At 42.8% G+C, this 18,360-nt stretch overlaps 1 protein-coding gene across 1 annotated transcript in view; it reads left to right on the forward strand.

The window, feature by feature from the left end:
• The first annotated feature begins 37 nt into the window (after positions 1 to 37).
• The window catches only part of LOC106659383 (homeobox protein Hmx), a 38,234-nt gene continuing 19,911 nt past the window's right edge, over positions 38 to 18,360 (forward strand). The window contains exons 1-3 of the mRNA XM_014381927.2: positions 38 to 2,532; positions 2,837 to 3,530; positions 7,337 to 7,841. Coding sequence (XP_014237413.1) covers positions 3,024 to 3,530; positions 7,337 to 7,841 — 1,012 coding nt within the window. The 5' untranslated portion in view covers positions 38 to 2,532; positions 2,837 to 3,023. The remainder of the gene's footprint in view (positions 2,533 to 2,836; positions 3,531 to 7,336; positions 7,842 to 18,360) is intronic.

The raw sequence follows: 18,360 nt of genomic DNA on the forward strand, positions 1-18,360 counted from the left end.
CTGCCGTGTCGACAATCAGTCAGCGTACGGGCGTCGACGGAATCGCTCGTAAGAGCTCTGCAGCACGCTCTCTATTATACATTACGTGCGATGGGTGCTTTTATACCGTGCAAAATTATATATGCGAGCTTTTAGCTGAGTACAAAGACATCGACTAGGACTGTCATCTGCGTAAATCACGTATCTCGAGTGCGAGCGTGTACAGGTGTAGAGCGTGTCAAGTGTCTATGCTATACTTGTCAGATTGAATTGGCTACGATCAGTATTAGCCCGAGCGGAGAGAACTCGAGCTTTTACCGCATCACCACGTGCTAGTGTGCTCTCTCTCTCTCTCTCTCTCTCCTTTTCTCTCTCCCCTCCAGGTACTACCACTCCGACTGCTACTGCCACTATAACCGGTGCTGCTACTGCCACCGCTTCTTTTGCGCATCGACGAGTGCAGTACAGTGCAGAGCGTTAAGCTCTAGTCGTAGGTGCTCGGCCGCCTGCTACGGTGGCTATGGAGAGAGAAAGACGCGTGAGAGCGGCCGCTGGATTTCTCGTGCATTGTGTCAACTCGCTGCGCACGTGCTTGCCGTTCTCGTCAGCAGCCTCGCTAGTGTATACGCAGTGCCAGTTCGCTCAACTAGCATAGCTCGCAACTTCGTACGTCGACTAGTTTGCATCGCGATCGCTTTTATAAACTATATATGATCTATTAAAAGCTCGCTGAACTTTGCCTCTCTCGCGAGTACAAATGTGGTGTATTTTAAGTGATTTTGCGCAAGCTCGCTTTCTTGCTCTCTGCGTAATATCTTTCTCTGTATAGCCGTGGCAACAGCAGCGGCACATGTACGATAAATATGTGCTTGCGAGTGGCAGCGGCGAATGTGCGTGGGCAGCAATAATACGGCATAGCAGCTGCATCAGCGACACATCATCCTAGCTTGAGCGAACTTGTATAGTTGGCGAAACACGGAAACGAGCAGTTAAGCACTGGCAATAATACATATATACGACGACGACGACGGACGAGCCAGAGTAGGCGAGTCACAGTCAGAATCAGCTCGTGCAGCCTGCATGCTATATACGTATATACACACCAACATATATGTACCTATATTTATGACTGAGAAAGTTGAGAGAGGGAGGAAAGCAGAGAAACGACACGCAGAGCGATTCTGGCGCAGACGTAAACGAGACTCGTCCGCAGCACGTCGCATCGCAATCGTACATAACTTTCTCTCTCGCTCGCACTCGTAATTCCGTCTCTACTTGCTCATTCTGCAACGCAAACTGGGCACACAGGAAACTGTTCCAATCATCCAGTCGTCGCGTCGCATACACACACACATACGCACTAATCGCACACAACACCGACAGCAGAGCTTGCAGAAACGATTCGATATTTGTGTCGCATTGAAAAGCTCGGCAGAATTTTTCCGCAAGCTCTCGACGAGACGAGCTTTTTCTTGCTCCTTGTGTGTATCTCTGCCTTTTCCTCGCTGAACATCGACGTATACAGAAACGTGTGCGTGCCGTGCTTCGATCGTGTATACATATATGTGACACCTGTTGGGGGAGTGCGAGCCGAAAGAAAAGGCAGAGAGACGGGCAAGCAGTTAGTGATCACGAGTGAAAATAAAGAGAGCTCGAATTAGTCGGAGCCGAACGACTAGTCAAGGGAGTAATTGTGTGCGAGAGCAGTTAGCCGGCTACACGTTTATGCTCTCTCATTCGCTACGTACGATTAGCGAAAAGTGAATCGCGTGTGTGTGTGACATCCAGCAGTACTATGCTCATAGTTTAAGTATATCTAAGTGTGCATATGCCAGCCGTTGTCTCGCTCGCTCGCTTCACTCGCTCTTCCCTTCCTTCCGGTTAAGCACGCGCCTGCATAGATTGAGTCTAGTCCGTGTGTCAGTTTGCATTATAGTAACGACGACGACGACGATTCTCCGTTGATAATATTAAATCGTCGAGCTCTGCATGTATATGTAATATAAGTGTGCCGTGTGCCGTTGTAATAGTCGTGCACTTGTTCGTGTATGTGCGGGTGTGCGTGCGTGCGTATTGTGCTGCGTGCTTCCACTGCCACTATGCCGTAGCTGACTCGGTAATGGACTCGCGCGCGGCCAATTGTCCACTACGACGCCTGCTAATGAGCCCGACGATGACGGAGGAAATGATGTGCTTCCCGGACTGTGCTTTAGTTTCGACGACGGAGTCGACGACGACGAGGGGAGCAGCTCGCGACGGCTCACTATCGATCTCAACGCGCTCCAAGACGCACGTTTTCGCATTCAAAGCAGATCAAAGAACGACGACGACCAGCGGCATCGGAAGCTCATCAAAGTGATGCGCTTCCCGCTTTAAGTGAATTTATTCACGCGCTCGGCTGGACGTACGCCTATGGCCTGTAAGCTGCTCATCGTCGTTTTACTTCGGTGTAAGTGAGCCGTTTAAAAGGACGATATAACAAAGAGTTGACTCGACCAGTGCTCGATAGGCTCGATGCTGCAGCCATCTGATCGACGTGTAATCGAACGAAAGGTGTGCTCATTGTCTTGTTAATTCTAGTTAAGAGGGTGCCGAAATTTAGATCAATATCAAAATTCACGATCCGGGACTTTTCTATCTAAATAGTCAACTTAATGTTCTTATAATTGTCTTTATATTTATACTTTAATAATTTAAAGAAGACTAGCATACAGTTATAAATGAATCGATTAATGACCTGATTTTATACATTCTTTAACGGTGTATCAATAACAATCAAATAAGTGAACTGCTTGGCAGCGCAGCAGGCTGATTATACCCCTAGATAAGCACTAATTATGGATTAAATTTGTTACAGCCTTACTCTCAACGACAAAGGCAAGAGACAAAATAAAACTAAACTACCTGAGTGAAACTCCTGTTGCTACTGCTTATGTTGTTTTACAATGCTCAAGTCGGTCTGATGCGTGAATCATTGCTCGCAACTGCATCGGGGCTTGCATCCTCAGTCGCGATAATCAAGCAATCACAAGCAGTCAGCGTTTATGGCACAAGTGCTCCAGCATCCAACACAGTCGGCGATCGGCGACGGTAGCTTCCTCAAGATGCCGTCGGACGCTGAGTCCGACGAGGCGGACGTATCCCTGACCAAAGACAATCATCATCATAACCATCGGCATCACAATCATCATCGTCAGCACCATCATCAGCATCAGACGCGGCATCACCAGCTGCATCATCGCCAGGACAAGGGTGGCAGCGGAGAGGTCGGCGCGCGGGCGATGGCGCCGCGTCGAAGCGTTACCTCGTGGCACGAGCACGTGTACGCGCCGCCGCCGCGAACGCCAACGGCCCACCGCATCAGCGACATCCTCGGCTGGAGCAACAACAACAACAACAACAACAACAACACGAACAACAACAACGGCAGGACGCAGGGCAAGCTGCTGGTCCCGACCCCGAGACGATTCAGCACGACGAGTCCCCTGCTCAGGGCGCCTTTGCCCGTCTACTCGCCCCTGCCCGCTCATTCACCGGCTTCTGTGCACACTGTTAGTTTCTCGCTTTCGACTATTAGTCGTTGTCTGCATTATGCATGATGTGCGTTTGATATCTGAGACGTCGCTGCTGCTATATTGTAACACCCACTATACTCGAACACACACACACACATATATATACACCGACAATACAGATACAAAGTCGCGTGGAGAGTCCGTCGTGCTGGTGCAGTATGTGTCGCTTTGTTTCTCTCTTGCCTTATGTACATACGCACCCGTATAGCGTCGTAAGCATGCACGACGATTCGGGGCTTATATATTGATATGCTAATAGGCATCTAGGCTACTCACAACTAAAGGGCGATTGTCGACGTTTCGCTCTCTCTCTCTATTGTTAGCGCCGAGTCGACTTGGACCAACCCTTCCGACGCTGCCGAGAGATCTTAACTTTCCAGATAAATACTCGACTGACTGACTGCGAATTCAACAAATATATATGGCTGATTCTCAGTGAAACCGAATGGCTTGACAATTTTTTTCCGCAATTGCGAAAAAATTATTTGTGATGTCATATAAGTTCCCAAATTTCATTAGAATTTTCGGGAATCTCTCATGATCCCCGTTCACAGGCCCAAAGTAGGCACTTTTCATAAATTTCTAATATTTGTAATTATTCAAAAATTCCTAGCTCATCTCGGAATGACTTCGTAACCAAAGTTCTGCAAGTGATTTTTACTTTTTTAGGAAGAATTATAAAAACTTTCAAAGCTATTTTTTACCTATTTTCTGCTATTATGACCTCTTCGGACTTTTTTCTCTTGGAGTTTTCGTATTCGTAAATAAGATCAAACTATTACAACATTTTAGATAGTAGTAGTTGACATTATCAGAAAGCTTCTGGAGAATTCTCGATTAAATTTTTCATTTTTTTGTTTTCCTTTATATGGTTATAAGATTCGTAACTGCTTAGATCGTTATGGAGCATTTTTTTTAATAATTTTGAAAAGTAAAAAACCACTCTGACTCTTGTTCCTTATAATCATCCGGGATCAAACTGGGGCATTTTTAAATATTCGCAACAAGTATGAATTTCGAAAAAATGATGTCTTCGAGCTTCTGACAAATCGACGGTACCGAGAATTCTAATAAAATTTTGGGATATGCTTTATTGGGATATATTTTGGGATAAGTTTTTCTTGACATCAAATTCTTCTTTTTAAAGGGAATCGGTCATATTTGTACATAGATGATAAAGATGAAATGCTGCGCACATAAAAAGCTTCGCTCTCTTGCTCTGTATTGTTGTCTTTATCTTTCGATTCGTGTCATGGATGTTATTTATAAGCTGCGCTATTTATTAATCAAATTACCCATGGCTCATCGCACCAACAGTGTGATACACCCTGCCCGATGTGCGCCTGCTTGCGCACCACGATTAGCTTTCACAAAGAGAGAAAGAAAGAGAATGTAAGAGCAATAAAATGTACTTATTTGCGTTTACCTCTCTGTGACGAGAAATAGATATCGGTTATGATAGTCTTACTTATGAGTATTGGGATATCTGATATGGAGGTGGGCCTAACACCAGATGATCCGAGTTCTAACATGGGTTATATACCTATTTATCTAAAAACATGGCTGTCGATGATCCGAGTGTCCCATGTGTTTACTATACCTATATATATATCGATCTCAGATCTCAATACTTGTTCGTGACGCCGGGAAAATGATTTCTCGAGAATTAATAATTAATTATGCATTTTTAACTCTGCGTGCACAAAACACGAGTTTTCTAACCATAAAGCGTCAGAAAACACTAGTTTCTTGCAAGCAGGGTTAAAAAATATCATTTGCAACTAGTCCGCGAGGAAGTTTACTCAATCTGGAGTCTTCGCACCCTCGCTACGCTCGGGTGAAAACAACTCCTGAATGAGTCAACTGCTTCGCGCACTTGTTACAAAATATACTATTTTCGCATTAATATGCGCATGCATAAAGTTAATTGTGCTTTCCGATTACGTATCCGGTCAATGAGCATTAAACTCTGCCTTGTGCCTCGATCGATTATTGAAGTTAATATAATGACTGGATTAGCGCTCGACATTGAAATTTTCTTTTTCATTAAGTTAATCCTCAAGAACAAAATGTATTCGCAAAAAACGAGAGCAGACTCTGCGGCATGTACGCGCATGTTGGTCTTCGAAAAATTAAACTTGATTTCCACTTAAATCATAAATAAACATGAATTAAAGTTTTATATGAATATTCCTCAACAACTCCGGTTTCATATAATCAATTTTTAATGTCGTGAAAATAAGTTTTGTACTGGATCAATTGCAGCAAAAGCTTCGATGATGTAAAATTTACCTAGCGAAAATTCATACAGTCCGTACTACTGAAATCAATATTAAAACAGATCATTAATAACTAAACAACTGAATAATCTATTCCAATTCAAGGAAAAAACAACTCTGACTCATACAGCGTAACAATCGTTTTTTTCGCCAAGTAAATTATCGGATTCGCTAGAGTCTAAACTCATTAATTAGTATGCTAAATTGTGGAGAAATATGTCACAAAAAGCGATTAGTAGTCTCGATATATGAACATCAAGATTTGTTTGACATGCGATTTTTCTTTTTCACAGTGAAACTTCTAAAATTAGCTCATCTTGTTGTCTTCTTAAAGCTTGCCTACCTTAAGTAGGTCAAGGGCAAGCGGAGATCTGATAAATTCTCTCAGCACAATTTAAGACTAAAAACATGAGAGCTTTGTTCCGCTTTATCCCGTGCATCGAGTGTTCACTTGATCGCAGCAGGTGTATTAATGCAATTTCCGATCTGTTGTTACAACTTGGAGATTCCAAAAAATAATTTCTATTAACTCAGATCTTAAACCGGTCAATCGATACTTTCTAACGCTAAAATTATAACATTCTTAATTTATTAATCGTTGAAGAAACTGGAACAGTCGAGACGACCATGACTCTAGATATTTGTTTTTAAAGAATCGATACATAAAAATACCCTTTCGCTACCGAATAAAATTTCTTGGTTTGCCAAGTTCATTCGTAAAGAAAAAAGCTCGTTTTAGGATGGTAAATGTTTCAACAAACTTATGTTTATTTAAAAAAACACATAGTCTGGTGGGCTGACCTGCACCTAATTTTCTTGTTATTTACAGTAGTGTACTACGAAAGAAGTGATTTTTCATCGAATATTTCATCGAATTCTATGACAATTCTCACATAGAATTAATATTATAATAATGCACATTATCATGTTCTAACAGTAACTAAAAGTAACGTCAGATTTTTGGCGGCAGTCATCTGTCAAAAATGTAAACAAATTAAGGACCGAATAGAAGCTGGATTCTTGGGTTGTTGAGTGAAGAAGGGGTGTAACACTTTGAGCCAGTAACCTTATCCAGTGGATGAGTTTGTAACTAACGTGATCATTGTTTACTTAACTAAACCTTGCGTTGTGACAGTTGAAAGAACTGCTTTGGCTTGAATTTTTATAGCATAATCTTTATTGCCAATTATAATTCCATCTTCATTATCGCGTTAGATGGACTTGATATGAATATCAATATATAGCTCCGATGCTTTCGCACCGTTTTCTCTCAAACACTTGAATTCTTAACCATGACCCATCACATAGCCCATGAAACTTGAGAACATTTTTCATTGCTGTTCAACTAAGCAATAACTTTAATGCCTGCTAAATTTTTTACTGTTTAGTATATTATAGTCCACCAAATATGATAGTGTTGAAATCCTTTAATCATTAATAATCAAGAGTCATTTGTCTAAAATAGTTATTGAAATTGATTTTTTGTGTTTACCGATAAAATAGGGTAGTTTAACATCGCCACCATGCACACCGAGTCCAGCGTCACCGATGGCATCTCCAGCTTCGGCAATGGGCTATACGAACCCCATCGCGCCGATGGTTAACAGTTACCAGGGTGGCCTCGGTTCCGAGGAGAACTCGGACGACCGACCGCTAAATTTATCCACGAGTACTCGCAGAACACCGAGTCCATCGCCGAGGGCATCCTCGGCATTCTCAGCAGGTGGCTTCGTTGGCAGTGGCAACGGCAGTCCGACTCGTTTGACAACGGCGTCGACGACGACGACGACGACGACCTCGACGACAAAAGCCACGGTGGCAGTGTCGGTGGCGGCGGTGGCTCAACAGTTCCGCGAGCCACCGCCACATCACGAGTCGCTTTCGCCGTACGCGTTCGCTACGCATTATCACATACCGTTTCCTCACAATGGACAAAGTGCAGCGGAGATGCTGTCGGCGACGGCCCGGCAGCTCAACGAAAAGTTCAAAGCTTCCGAGAGAGCCAAAAGTAAGTGGTATTTTTGCATTAAATTTAGCAAATTTTGACGTTAATACGCCTGTGCTGAGTCCCGCTACGCGTACAAAAGCTTTCATACGCTCTAAAGCTCGCAAATTCGTAATCAACGCAATAGTATATGCGAATTAAATCCAAAATTTTGCTCTCGTGAATATATAATTAGACGTGCGTTTGAAAAAAAGAAATGTACATATACAAGAGAAAAGCAAAGAGAGTCACTTGCGCCCAGAAGGGAAAAAAGCATCGACTTATTACTCTTCAAAGTACTCCAAAGACTCGAGCGAGTGTCAATAATATTTTTGCTTTCCGTTGCCTTTGTATACACAAGCCACAGCAGCTAGCGGTATTAGAGCCCGTTTAAATTAATTTCTTGATTTGCAGACTCGTAAAGTGTTTTTTAAGTCAATCGAGCGCGAACATACTTTCAAAGGTAAACCTTTCCGATGCTGCAAACTCGTATACTGTTCCTCGGTGCAGTCTTTTAGCTAAACGTTTGTCGAAAAATGAAAAATTGCTACTTTATAGCACATCTGGAAAAAAAAGTTTCGCGTGCTCAGACTCGACTGAGTGACTAATGTTCTTACAATATGAGACTCGGTGAGTGAGTACGCAACATTTGTCTCGCTCTTTTTCTCTATCACGTCAGTAGAACATCAAACGGAAATTTCATGCAAACAACTAGCTGCACATAAAGCGTTTCTTCTCGCGTATGGTAGGTTCCGTTTCTGGAGGGGAAAAATCCAGTCGATCAATTTTTCGTCAAGCTCGCGATTAGGTATAATATTAGTTGACAAACGCAAGGAAAAAATTGGAAAGATAAAAATCATTTATTTGGTAATCAGTTCTTACGAGGCGTATAAACGATGGCTGAGAGCATAGAAGATTGAAAAAGAAGAGGTAAAGAAAAGAAAAGAAACGAAACGAAAACGACAAACGTTTGTCATCTACGCTCGTTGTCGCTGAAAATAAATCCATCGCCCGACGCTCGTCCGTAACTCGCTCCGAGTACACCCTAACTCGGGCGTAATAACAGGCTAATTCACTCGGCGTTTTTTGCGCCTGCTCTTCTCGCGACTTAAAGTTTTCAACGCGGCTAATATGAGAGTACTCGGAGCTGACTGGCGTACGTGTGCATGTGAGCGTGCGTATAATATAGCCGTGTAGGACAAAAAAGTGTGTGTGGCTGAATTGCTAAAAAAGAGCGACGTTTGCAGTAGCGGCGGCGGCAGCAGCAGCAGTTACGAAGGCGAGAGCAAAGCGAGCGAAGCGATGGAAGTAGGGAACGTAAAACGAGGCTCTCGGAAACGTTGAGTCGAGCGCTTCTTTGCAATCCTACACTTGACTCTTTATAGGAGGCGCGCGAGCACATCGAAAACGCGACGATTTAATTGCGAGAAATTTAAAGCTAATCGCGTCGATAGGCGCGAGGCAAGCATAAACACACGCGCAGACACACCGAGACGTTTAGCTGGCATACGGCTGGGAGTGCGAGAAATCAAGCACACGAGCGCAAAGATATATATACACGTCGTCGGACGGATCGAGTCTCCTGCTGAGCACTCGAGCTACATAGCGAGAGCAGCAAGCTTTAATAGCGTCTCTAGCGTTGTGTGCGCAGAGCAGATAGCTATAAGCTACGCTCCGTTGTATATATATGTAGGTATAAGCGTCTGTCTCCGGGTGTTTCGCGCCGGCGCATCGCCGTGCCCTTTGTCTGTGTGAGGCTCTTTGCTCTCGCGTTTCTCTAGACAACACTCTCACTCGTTAAAGCTCTTTGAAATAGTCGAGATCTGTACGCGCCGCATTCGCGCAGCAGCCAGCGTCTTCCTATATACGTACAAGCTGTAGAGCAGCTCCGCTCGCCGAGGAAAGAGAGGCGAACAAGCTCTGGCAAACGTATACGTAGAAGGAGAGAGAGAGAGATAGACGCTCGCTTGCGCGCGCTTAACGCTTTAGCAATTTGTGCGCGAGTAAGGCGACTGCGGTGGCGGCGGCGTCGTCAGTCGACGAGCTGCGGGGCGTCCCTTACACGTATACGTAATAATGCTCGAGCGAGCCGAACTATTTGCGAAACAGCGAATCGGCGCGCGACGATGTGCGCCGCGATGCGGTAACGAGCCTCCGCGCGGCCCGAGTGCATAGCATAATTTTCGACCGTAGCGCCGAGACACTTTGAACGAGTATATTATATTCATGTAGCAGCATCTATAAGCTTCGCCTCTTTCTCACTCGCACACTCTCTCGAGTAAAGGCTTAATGTTCTGAGAAAATTGATAGCCTCCGCTGGGCGTACGCCATAAGCATGGCCAGTTTATATTATTAGTTCGTTCGGGTCGCGCTCGCTCCATCACGTGCAGCACGTATATACGTAATACGATATAATCGAGCGCTGACCAAATCGTGCCTCATTTTGCAAGCGTAAAAAAGATCGCATCGAGCTTGTAAATATGGCAGCGGAAACAGTCGAGGGCTTGTGCGCAGTTTCGCAGCGAGTTGCCCCATGTAAATTAGACCGCGTTCGTACCTACGCCTATCAATTATGAAGCCTATCAATGGCTTCTGGATCCCCCCCCGCTTGCCGCCGTCTTGCATGTTGTACACGGCCGAATGGAGGTGAGCGAGCGCGGCCTCGGCATCCAAGAGCGCATCTGTGGTGTCGTTAATTCTTAATAGCGCGTGCAGTAGTGGCTTGGCCCGAATATATATGCGTGTATATATATATCGAGCTTGGGTACACTGTGCACTGCAGCACGCGCAGCAAAGCGAAAGCAGCAGCTCTCGTCTACCCCTTCTCCGCTGCTACTCCTCTGAAAGCTCACCGCTTGCCTCGATCCCCACTCCCGACATCCATCCTTTTCTCGGCTGCACGAGCTGGCACATCTATAATAACTTACCACTGCAACGTATCGTCGTTTGATAGCGCGTCCTGCATGTACTTGCTTACAAGCGCCACGGCTGCCAGTTAATTTTCACTACCTATCCCATTAGCGCCCAGCCGGACACTTTTTTCAACTGAACTTTAGGCAAAAATCTTTACTATTCAGAATTTTGCTAAAAATTAACGAGTTTATGTATCTAACGGGAAATTTAATGCCCTTTTCGAATATGGCTTCAAAATTAATCTTAAAATTATTGTTCAAAAGTTATAAACAATTGAACAAAAAAAACACGAATTGAAAAAAAAAAAATTGTCTTCAACTCGAATTTTAAAACAGAAACAGGCTTGATACTTAGGTCCCGAGCACATTAAAGGTGTCCATGGGATGTAAACTGAAAATCCCAATATCCATAACATCGAAATTGGACATTTTTCATAAAAAAATGGCGCTTCGTAGAAAAAAGACCGTATATGAGCTAAACCAATTTTTTTACGTGACAAGGATGCATTTAGGAAAAAAAGTTTTATAGAAAAAGTTCTTAGAATTGTTTAAAGAACAACCCTGAATTTTTTCAGAATTTTTGGTGAAAATTTTTGAATTTTTCGAATAATTTTGGATTTTTTGGATTTCATCATTTTCCGAAAATTCAAAAATTTTCACCAAAAATTCTGAAAAAATTCAGGGTTGTTCTTTGAACAATTCTAAGAACTTTTTCTATAAAACTTTTCTTCCTAAATGCATCCTTGTCACGTAAAAAAATTGGTTTAGCTCATATACGGTCTTTTTTCTACGAAGCGCCATTTTTTTATGAAAAATGTCCAATTTCGATATTATGGATATTGGGATTTTCAGTTTACATCCCATGGACACCTTTAATGTGCTCGGGACCTAAGTATCAAGCCTGTTTCTGTTTTAAAATTCGAGTTGAAGACAATTTTTTTTTTTTCAATTCGTGTTTTTTTTTGTTCAATTGTTTATAACTTTTGAACAATAATTTTAAGATTAATTTTGAAGCCATATTCGAAAAGGGCATTAAATTTCCCGTTAGATACATGAACTCGTTAATTTTTAGCAAAATTCTGAATAGTAAAGATTTTTGCCTAAAGTTCAGTTGAAAAAAGTGTCCGGCTGGGCGCTAATGGGCTATGCGGAATCATTTAACAATCGCTGCGCTATTATAATATGATAAACACGCTTGGATACGGCTCGGGCAGGAGAGGAAAATTTCGATGCGCAACGTTTCGTCGTAAACTGACTATTATTATATATCCGAACTGATTCATGATTTTCATCGAAAGCCGCCACAGCTCCGACGGCGCAAGTCTGTATCGGGTATCGAATATCAGCCTCGATATTGAAATTGGCTGCACAATTATTTTCATACTTGGTATAGCAGGACAAATGATAGGCACTGGCAGCGAAACAATCTAGATCGAATTCTTTAAATTCCACAGCTCATAACCTCGCATTTCTCCGCTTTGATATAATGGCCGCTCTCTCTCTCGCTCCTCTATACCATCTTTTTCCCTCGTCTCTTTTTAACAGCTTCAACAGCGACATCGGTAGCAGTGGCAGAAGCAGAACGAGGAAATGGATGAAAAATTTTCACAAGCTGAGAGAGAATTGAAAGCTCCAACATTCTCTTTCTCTCGGCTATATATACATGTGGAATATAAGGCGTGCACTTGATATCTTCCCTTAGACTCGGCTATGTCCCTCTGGCGTGCAAGGGCGAAGAGTATAGAGTAGCGTAGAGCGAGAGAGAGAGAGAAGCGTGAAGTTTACCGAAGCCACAGGTTCATAAACTAAGCGCGAGCTCGAGCTAGCCGAGCCGAGCTGCGTCGGCAGCCTCGACGGCGGCTTGTATAGGATATAGAGGGTATAAAGTTGAGAGCGCTAATGGTTGAGAGCTTGCGCTGCTTCGGCTGCCATGCAAGCTTCTGCCTCTTAACGTCTTCCCACCCAGCCCCTCGTTTCTCCTTCCTTCGTTTTCAAACGCTATAATATAGAGCAGCAGCAACGCAAGCTATCCGACCCGAGCTATATTGCTCGTTTTGCTTTATACTCTTTCTCCTTATCCCTACACCTTACTTTCCACTCCATAGCCATTTATTCCAAGCCCAGCTCGAGTCGACGATTGCATCGCCGTTCAGCGTACAATTCTGTGGCATCGGCACAATTTAAGTACGATTAAAGCTCGACCGATGCTCCTTCTCCCTGTTTCTCTCCCATTCTCTCATGCGGCGCGAGAATACACAAAAGCACAGTAAGGTGGATTTTCTCTCTGCAGGCTGGCCCTTGCTCTTTGACGATAATATATGTGTACATCGGGTGCTCATAGCTCTTGATATATGCTACATATATATGCGGGGCAGGTACTAAATCGATGAATCTTGCTCCGTCAGAGTCTGCGTGTGCGAGCATAAGCGTGCAGTGCAATGCTATAGAGCTTTATGGAAAGAGAGCAAACTGCTGAGTTGAAGCGAGTCGATTTTGGTTGGCTAAATGCATCATCCGCATACACAGAGGCCTGTACAGTGTACAGTCACAAAGCTCGAGTTGCGAACGAGGAAACATTCGCATTCACCCTATTACATTCGCCGAGTCAACGTATGTATACGTCGAGCGCGCGCCACGAGAGCAACTGTTCCTTTCCCCACCATATACATTATGTACTAGGTTGGCTCGTGCGCTTACGCACACACACACACACACACGGACCGCATTTACGCTTTATATACACGTATAGCAGTGAGCGCAGCAAGTGTCGACTCTAAGCGGGTTGTGCTCTGGCCTCTAGCCTCTGCACACCCACACTTATTTGTTCATAAAGCTCGCGCGTTGCTCAGGCGTTCAAAGGCCGGCGAGCTATATACTTGACGCGTTGCTATACACGACCGTGTCCATCTGTGTGTTGAAGCACGTAACTTGCTTACTCCGAGAGCAGCGCTGGCATAGCACTGGCTGTAGGAGCAGCAGCAACAGCGCCGTAAAGCTATCGATCTCTTTGCCCGATAAAAGCTCACTACTCTCGACAGCTCCCCTTCCTGCTCTACCATTGCTGCTGCTGCTGCAGCTCTTCTCTCTCTCTCTCTCTCTCGCATCCCCGCTGTTCTTACAGCCAAGCCAACTCCATCTCGATATCAAACATTCAGGGCTCGTTTAATAAGGAGCCTATTCCTCGACTCGCTATACTATCTATCTTACTCAATGGCTGAGCGATTGGAGCAGCTCGGCTGCTGCTTCGCTCGCCTCTGTGTGTATATGTATGCTCTGAGGAGCGCTTCTCGTTCCTCTAATTGCGCTCGACCCAATCGACCAAGAGGGTGTTAACTTCTTTGCCAAGCATCGTTCTCTTCTCGTGTTCATCGTCGTCGTCGTCCGCGTCGTTGTCGTTGCCCATCGTCATATAATACCCCTATATATACACACACAAACACACACACATGTACAGCTACACACATGACCGACGTATATAATCAGGATTGTAGCGAATATGCGGCCTTTGCGCAGCCTATTATGTGCCTACATATAAGACGCGCCTACAGAGAATACGTGTGTGTGCGACTCTAGTCTGGATTATAATGTCTATGTGTGCGTAATGCCACGGCTCTCGTATACGATCTTGATGCTTTGTTACACTGTGCCCTCTGATATGCTTCGTCTCTCTCTCTCTCTCTCTCTCTTTCTCTTTCTCACTATGTATAATATACGCACGAATAATACGTCCATGTAATGCTCCATCTTTATAAGGGCTCGATGCTTCCACGCGTAATGTGCCTCAATTGCTTTAAACTGCACGTTATTTTTCCTCCAAATACGGACCAGTATTTTAGCTGTTTCTCTAAATTATCCTTCAAATAAAATTAACGATCGTGACCCAAGTTTTCAAAGTTTTGCTGAATATATAAACTCCGAGCTTTTAAATGAATAAAGCGTGCTGAAATGCGTCGGCAGAAAAAAAGAGAAAAAGAAAGAAAGAGAGAGAGAAGATAAAAGAAAAAAAAAGATTTGATCTCGATAATGTAACAAACGATTGTGAAGCGCACGCAGTAGTACTCTGCTTTTGCGAAGCCCGAGAATGCCGAGAATGATAAATAATGCGCGAAAGTGTGCGCCATAGTATCACAGCTCGTCGTCACGCTTAACTGCGTATCATTAGCCGATTCTCTTTCTCCCTCGGCCGTTCGCAATTCTCTCTCCTTCTCTTTCTCTCGCTTTCTCTACTCGTGCGGGCTAATGCCGCACTCTATACTACCGCTACCATTGCCAACGACGACGACGACGACGACGACGACGACGAAAAAGGGAGCATTCAATTAGTTATACACGCTGGCGTGCCTCGCCCTGCTCGCTCGCCCGCCCGAGCCGCTCCTTCCCCGCAAGCGAAAGGCCGATCATCAATCCGTTGCTCGCCTCTCGATTAACAACATTGAAATACCACCGAGGAGAGAGAAAGAGAGAGAATCTCGTCAACGTTAAAGCCTCGCTCGCTGCTTGTCTCCCTCTTCTGCTCCCACATTGTCCTCGTGCTTGTCGTCTATCTATGTATATAACTATCTATAGAGATGACAGAACCGCAATGGATATCCCTATAGCTCGTTATTATTATTATTGCCGTCGTCGAGGAAACATTGCATGGAGAGGAAAAAACGCGCCACGATAACCGTGCGGCTTTTTAGACTATGTATTATCCAAGCTTACGCTCCGGCAAATGTTATAATTACCGCGGAAAATATCATTTTCCAGTATTTTTAACAATATCAGCTACACTAATTGTAAGCGATTGATTCTTTAACAATATCAGCTACACTAATTGTAAGCGATTGATTCTTATCAATCGAAGAGAACGCAATCGAAACGTTATTGTATTTAGAAGTAAGCTCGTAAAAGCTCGCTCAGATTTTCGTTGATATGTTATTGAATTTTATGTGCTTGCGTATACTTGCATTGGATTTTATACATTTATATTCATATCACGTCGGCATGGAACGGGAGGCAATAATTGCGTGTGTACGCGTCTAGGTGGTATAGCTCTTACAGTAATTGGCCTTTTCAGCAACTACATGGCTGTGCGCTTATATAGATGTATATACGCCTGTATTTATATATATCGTAGCAGACGTATAAACTAGTCTGTACGAAAACGATACGCTTGTTGGAATTGATTTTCAATTCGGGGCGCGCTAACTCTCGCCTGTTAGCGTTGAGTTTGTAGAGAGCGAGAGAGAACGAGGGAAAGAGAGAAAATTTATCAAACGAATTAATTAGACTGAGACGTTTATATTGTCGTTAGGCATCTGATGGTTGAAACATTTGCCAACGAAAAAAATGACTTGAATACTTGATCGATAAAATGCTACAACATTTTGGTACATTGATTGTTTGTACTATTTAAATGACTTTTATTCATAATGACGTTTTGGAAAAATTAATAAAAAATAAATAAAAGTACAGTGCGCAAGTTCTAATCGAATAAAAAAAGTAGGAAATCTTAACTTAAACGTTGTATATTTACTGGTGAGCATACAGTACTTGCACACTAAAACTGTGGAGCTAGTTGACTGCATACATTCACGCATTTGCAAGCTCACAGATAATCCACGCGTAATAGAGAAAGAGATTGAGGGTGAAGCTTGTTATAAAAGCGGAGCGTTAATTGCGTATTCGAAAATGTTTTGCATCACTGCCACTACTGCTTAACTCGCCCTCATATATACAAAACTTAGCTACTGTTGCTCGCTTTAGCACAAAAAGCTTCTACATCAATATATGTGGCATTTAACGTCAACTCTCCCAGTGCCGCGTGGCGCGGCAGAATTATGTCAAATCACTAAATTTGTAAATCGCTGTAAAAGTACTAAAATGCACCTAGAGAGAAAAGGTTTGGTCCATTCTTTTTTCATCTTCAAAGGCTCAAAATTGTATTTTCATTTATTATAATTTATTCGGCTTTTCTGGAGAGAGTATGAGATAATTTTTAAAAAGATATTTTTTATGTATAATTTGTTGAGAAACACAAATTTTATGTCAAAAATCATATTTATAACTTAAAACCTTTTTTATAACCTCTTAAAATTGAAAAAAAGTATATAGGAAGTATAAAGAAAGTTGTTCATATCTTTCATCTTCATATCCAAAATGTCTCCACTGTTCTACAAATTGGTAAAACAATTAATCGATGAAAAACAGTATTTTGGTCTTCGAAAGAACATATTACAATGTAGACCTATTTAAAGGATACAAACATCTTCATTTTTTGATTTTTTTTTTGTATTTCTTCTTTTTTGAGGTATTTCAAGATTGAATTTTAGACGAATAAGCATTATTTAAATCTTTTTTAATATATTTAAATAAATATTAATCCTTCGTTTTGCTAAAAATTCATAGCTGCACCCGTTGAAAAATATACTATATCATACTCACCCCAGAAAGAAGTAAATGAAAATCCATCTGAGCTTTCATAGACCTATAAAAATATAAGGAATGATCTATTAGCAATAGCCCTATAGGGCTAAATTTGTGGGTTTTTAGACATACTTAGTTTCCATTTCATTTCTTGGCACATGTATATGCGCATCAGTTTTAAGAGCAGATATAATAATACTATGTCGCGTGTACCATAAAATTCCTACTCTACTATCACATAAAACGTGGACCGTTGTTAATTAGCTCCCATGATATATATTAAAAGTTCAATACTTGAACGAAAGCTCGATGATGTGAACATGGATTCATCTCGTACAAATCACTTTTTGATATGTTTGATTAACTAAAAGCTTTAAACGCTCACAAATACTTGGCGCTTTTTAGCAATTGATTTTCGCCTCACACTTTCACGAGAGCATACATATAAATATACGAGTGTTTTGTGTGTGTATATATAATACATAAAATTCATTTTGAATTGGGGCTGTTGCATTTAATTGGTTCGATGATTGCACATTGCAATTATAACTCGAATTACTAGCAATCAGGTATATTATACGCATAGAGGTGTACATGTTATATTCAATTATCACGATTAGTTGTATCGAATAATTTTCGCCCGACGGCGCTCTACGGTACTCCTTTATGTACTATACGTCGATGAGTCTATATCGTCGCATCGGGTAAGTTTATACCACCACTAGCGTCAGCCGAGCGATCACGAAACGCGCGCGTTAATTCTGTATAGCTAGAGAACGAGCGAGCAAGAGAAGCACCGAGAGCCTTAAAATTGGCTCGCCTATAAATTTTGACCGTCGAGTGCTCGAATAATTTCCTATAGTATAGGCGGCACAAACGATTTCATTGAAAACACTTGCTGCTGCGCGTACATAACGCGTCACATCTCTTTTGGGCCGAGGCAAAAGCAGCAATCGAATATCGTTATCTGCCAGCTCATCGCTCGGCTCGAGTGGCAACGTTAAACGCTCGCCATGCCAGTGTGTTCACGTATTTAACAGACGCGCACGTACATAAACGCAGACAGATACAAAGCATCATTCGCTCGTCACTATTTGGAATTTTCTAGCCCCTCTCGGTGAGAGTATGAAGTTTGTATCGGTACGTCAGCAGGGAGAGAGATAGAGACTCGACTGCTTTATAGGGAGTATATAAAGCTCTGCTGCTGCTGCTCGCGCTTGGCA

This window comes from Trichogramma pretiosum, unplaced genomic scaffold (assembly GCF_000599845.2).
Source record: "Trichogramma pretiosum strain Unisexual culture from Peru unplaced genomic scaffold, Tpre_2.0 scaffold16, whole genome shotgun sequence".
NCBI classification, from domain to species: domain Eukaryota; kingdom Metazoa; phylum Arthropoda; class Insecta; order Hymenoptera; family Trichogrammatidae; genus Trichogramma; species Trichogramma pretiosum.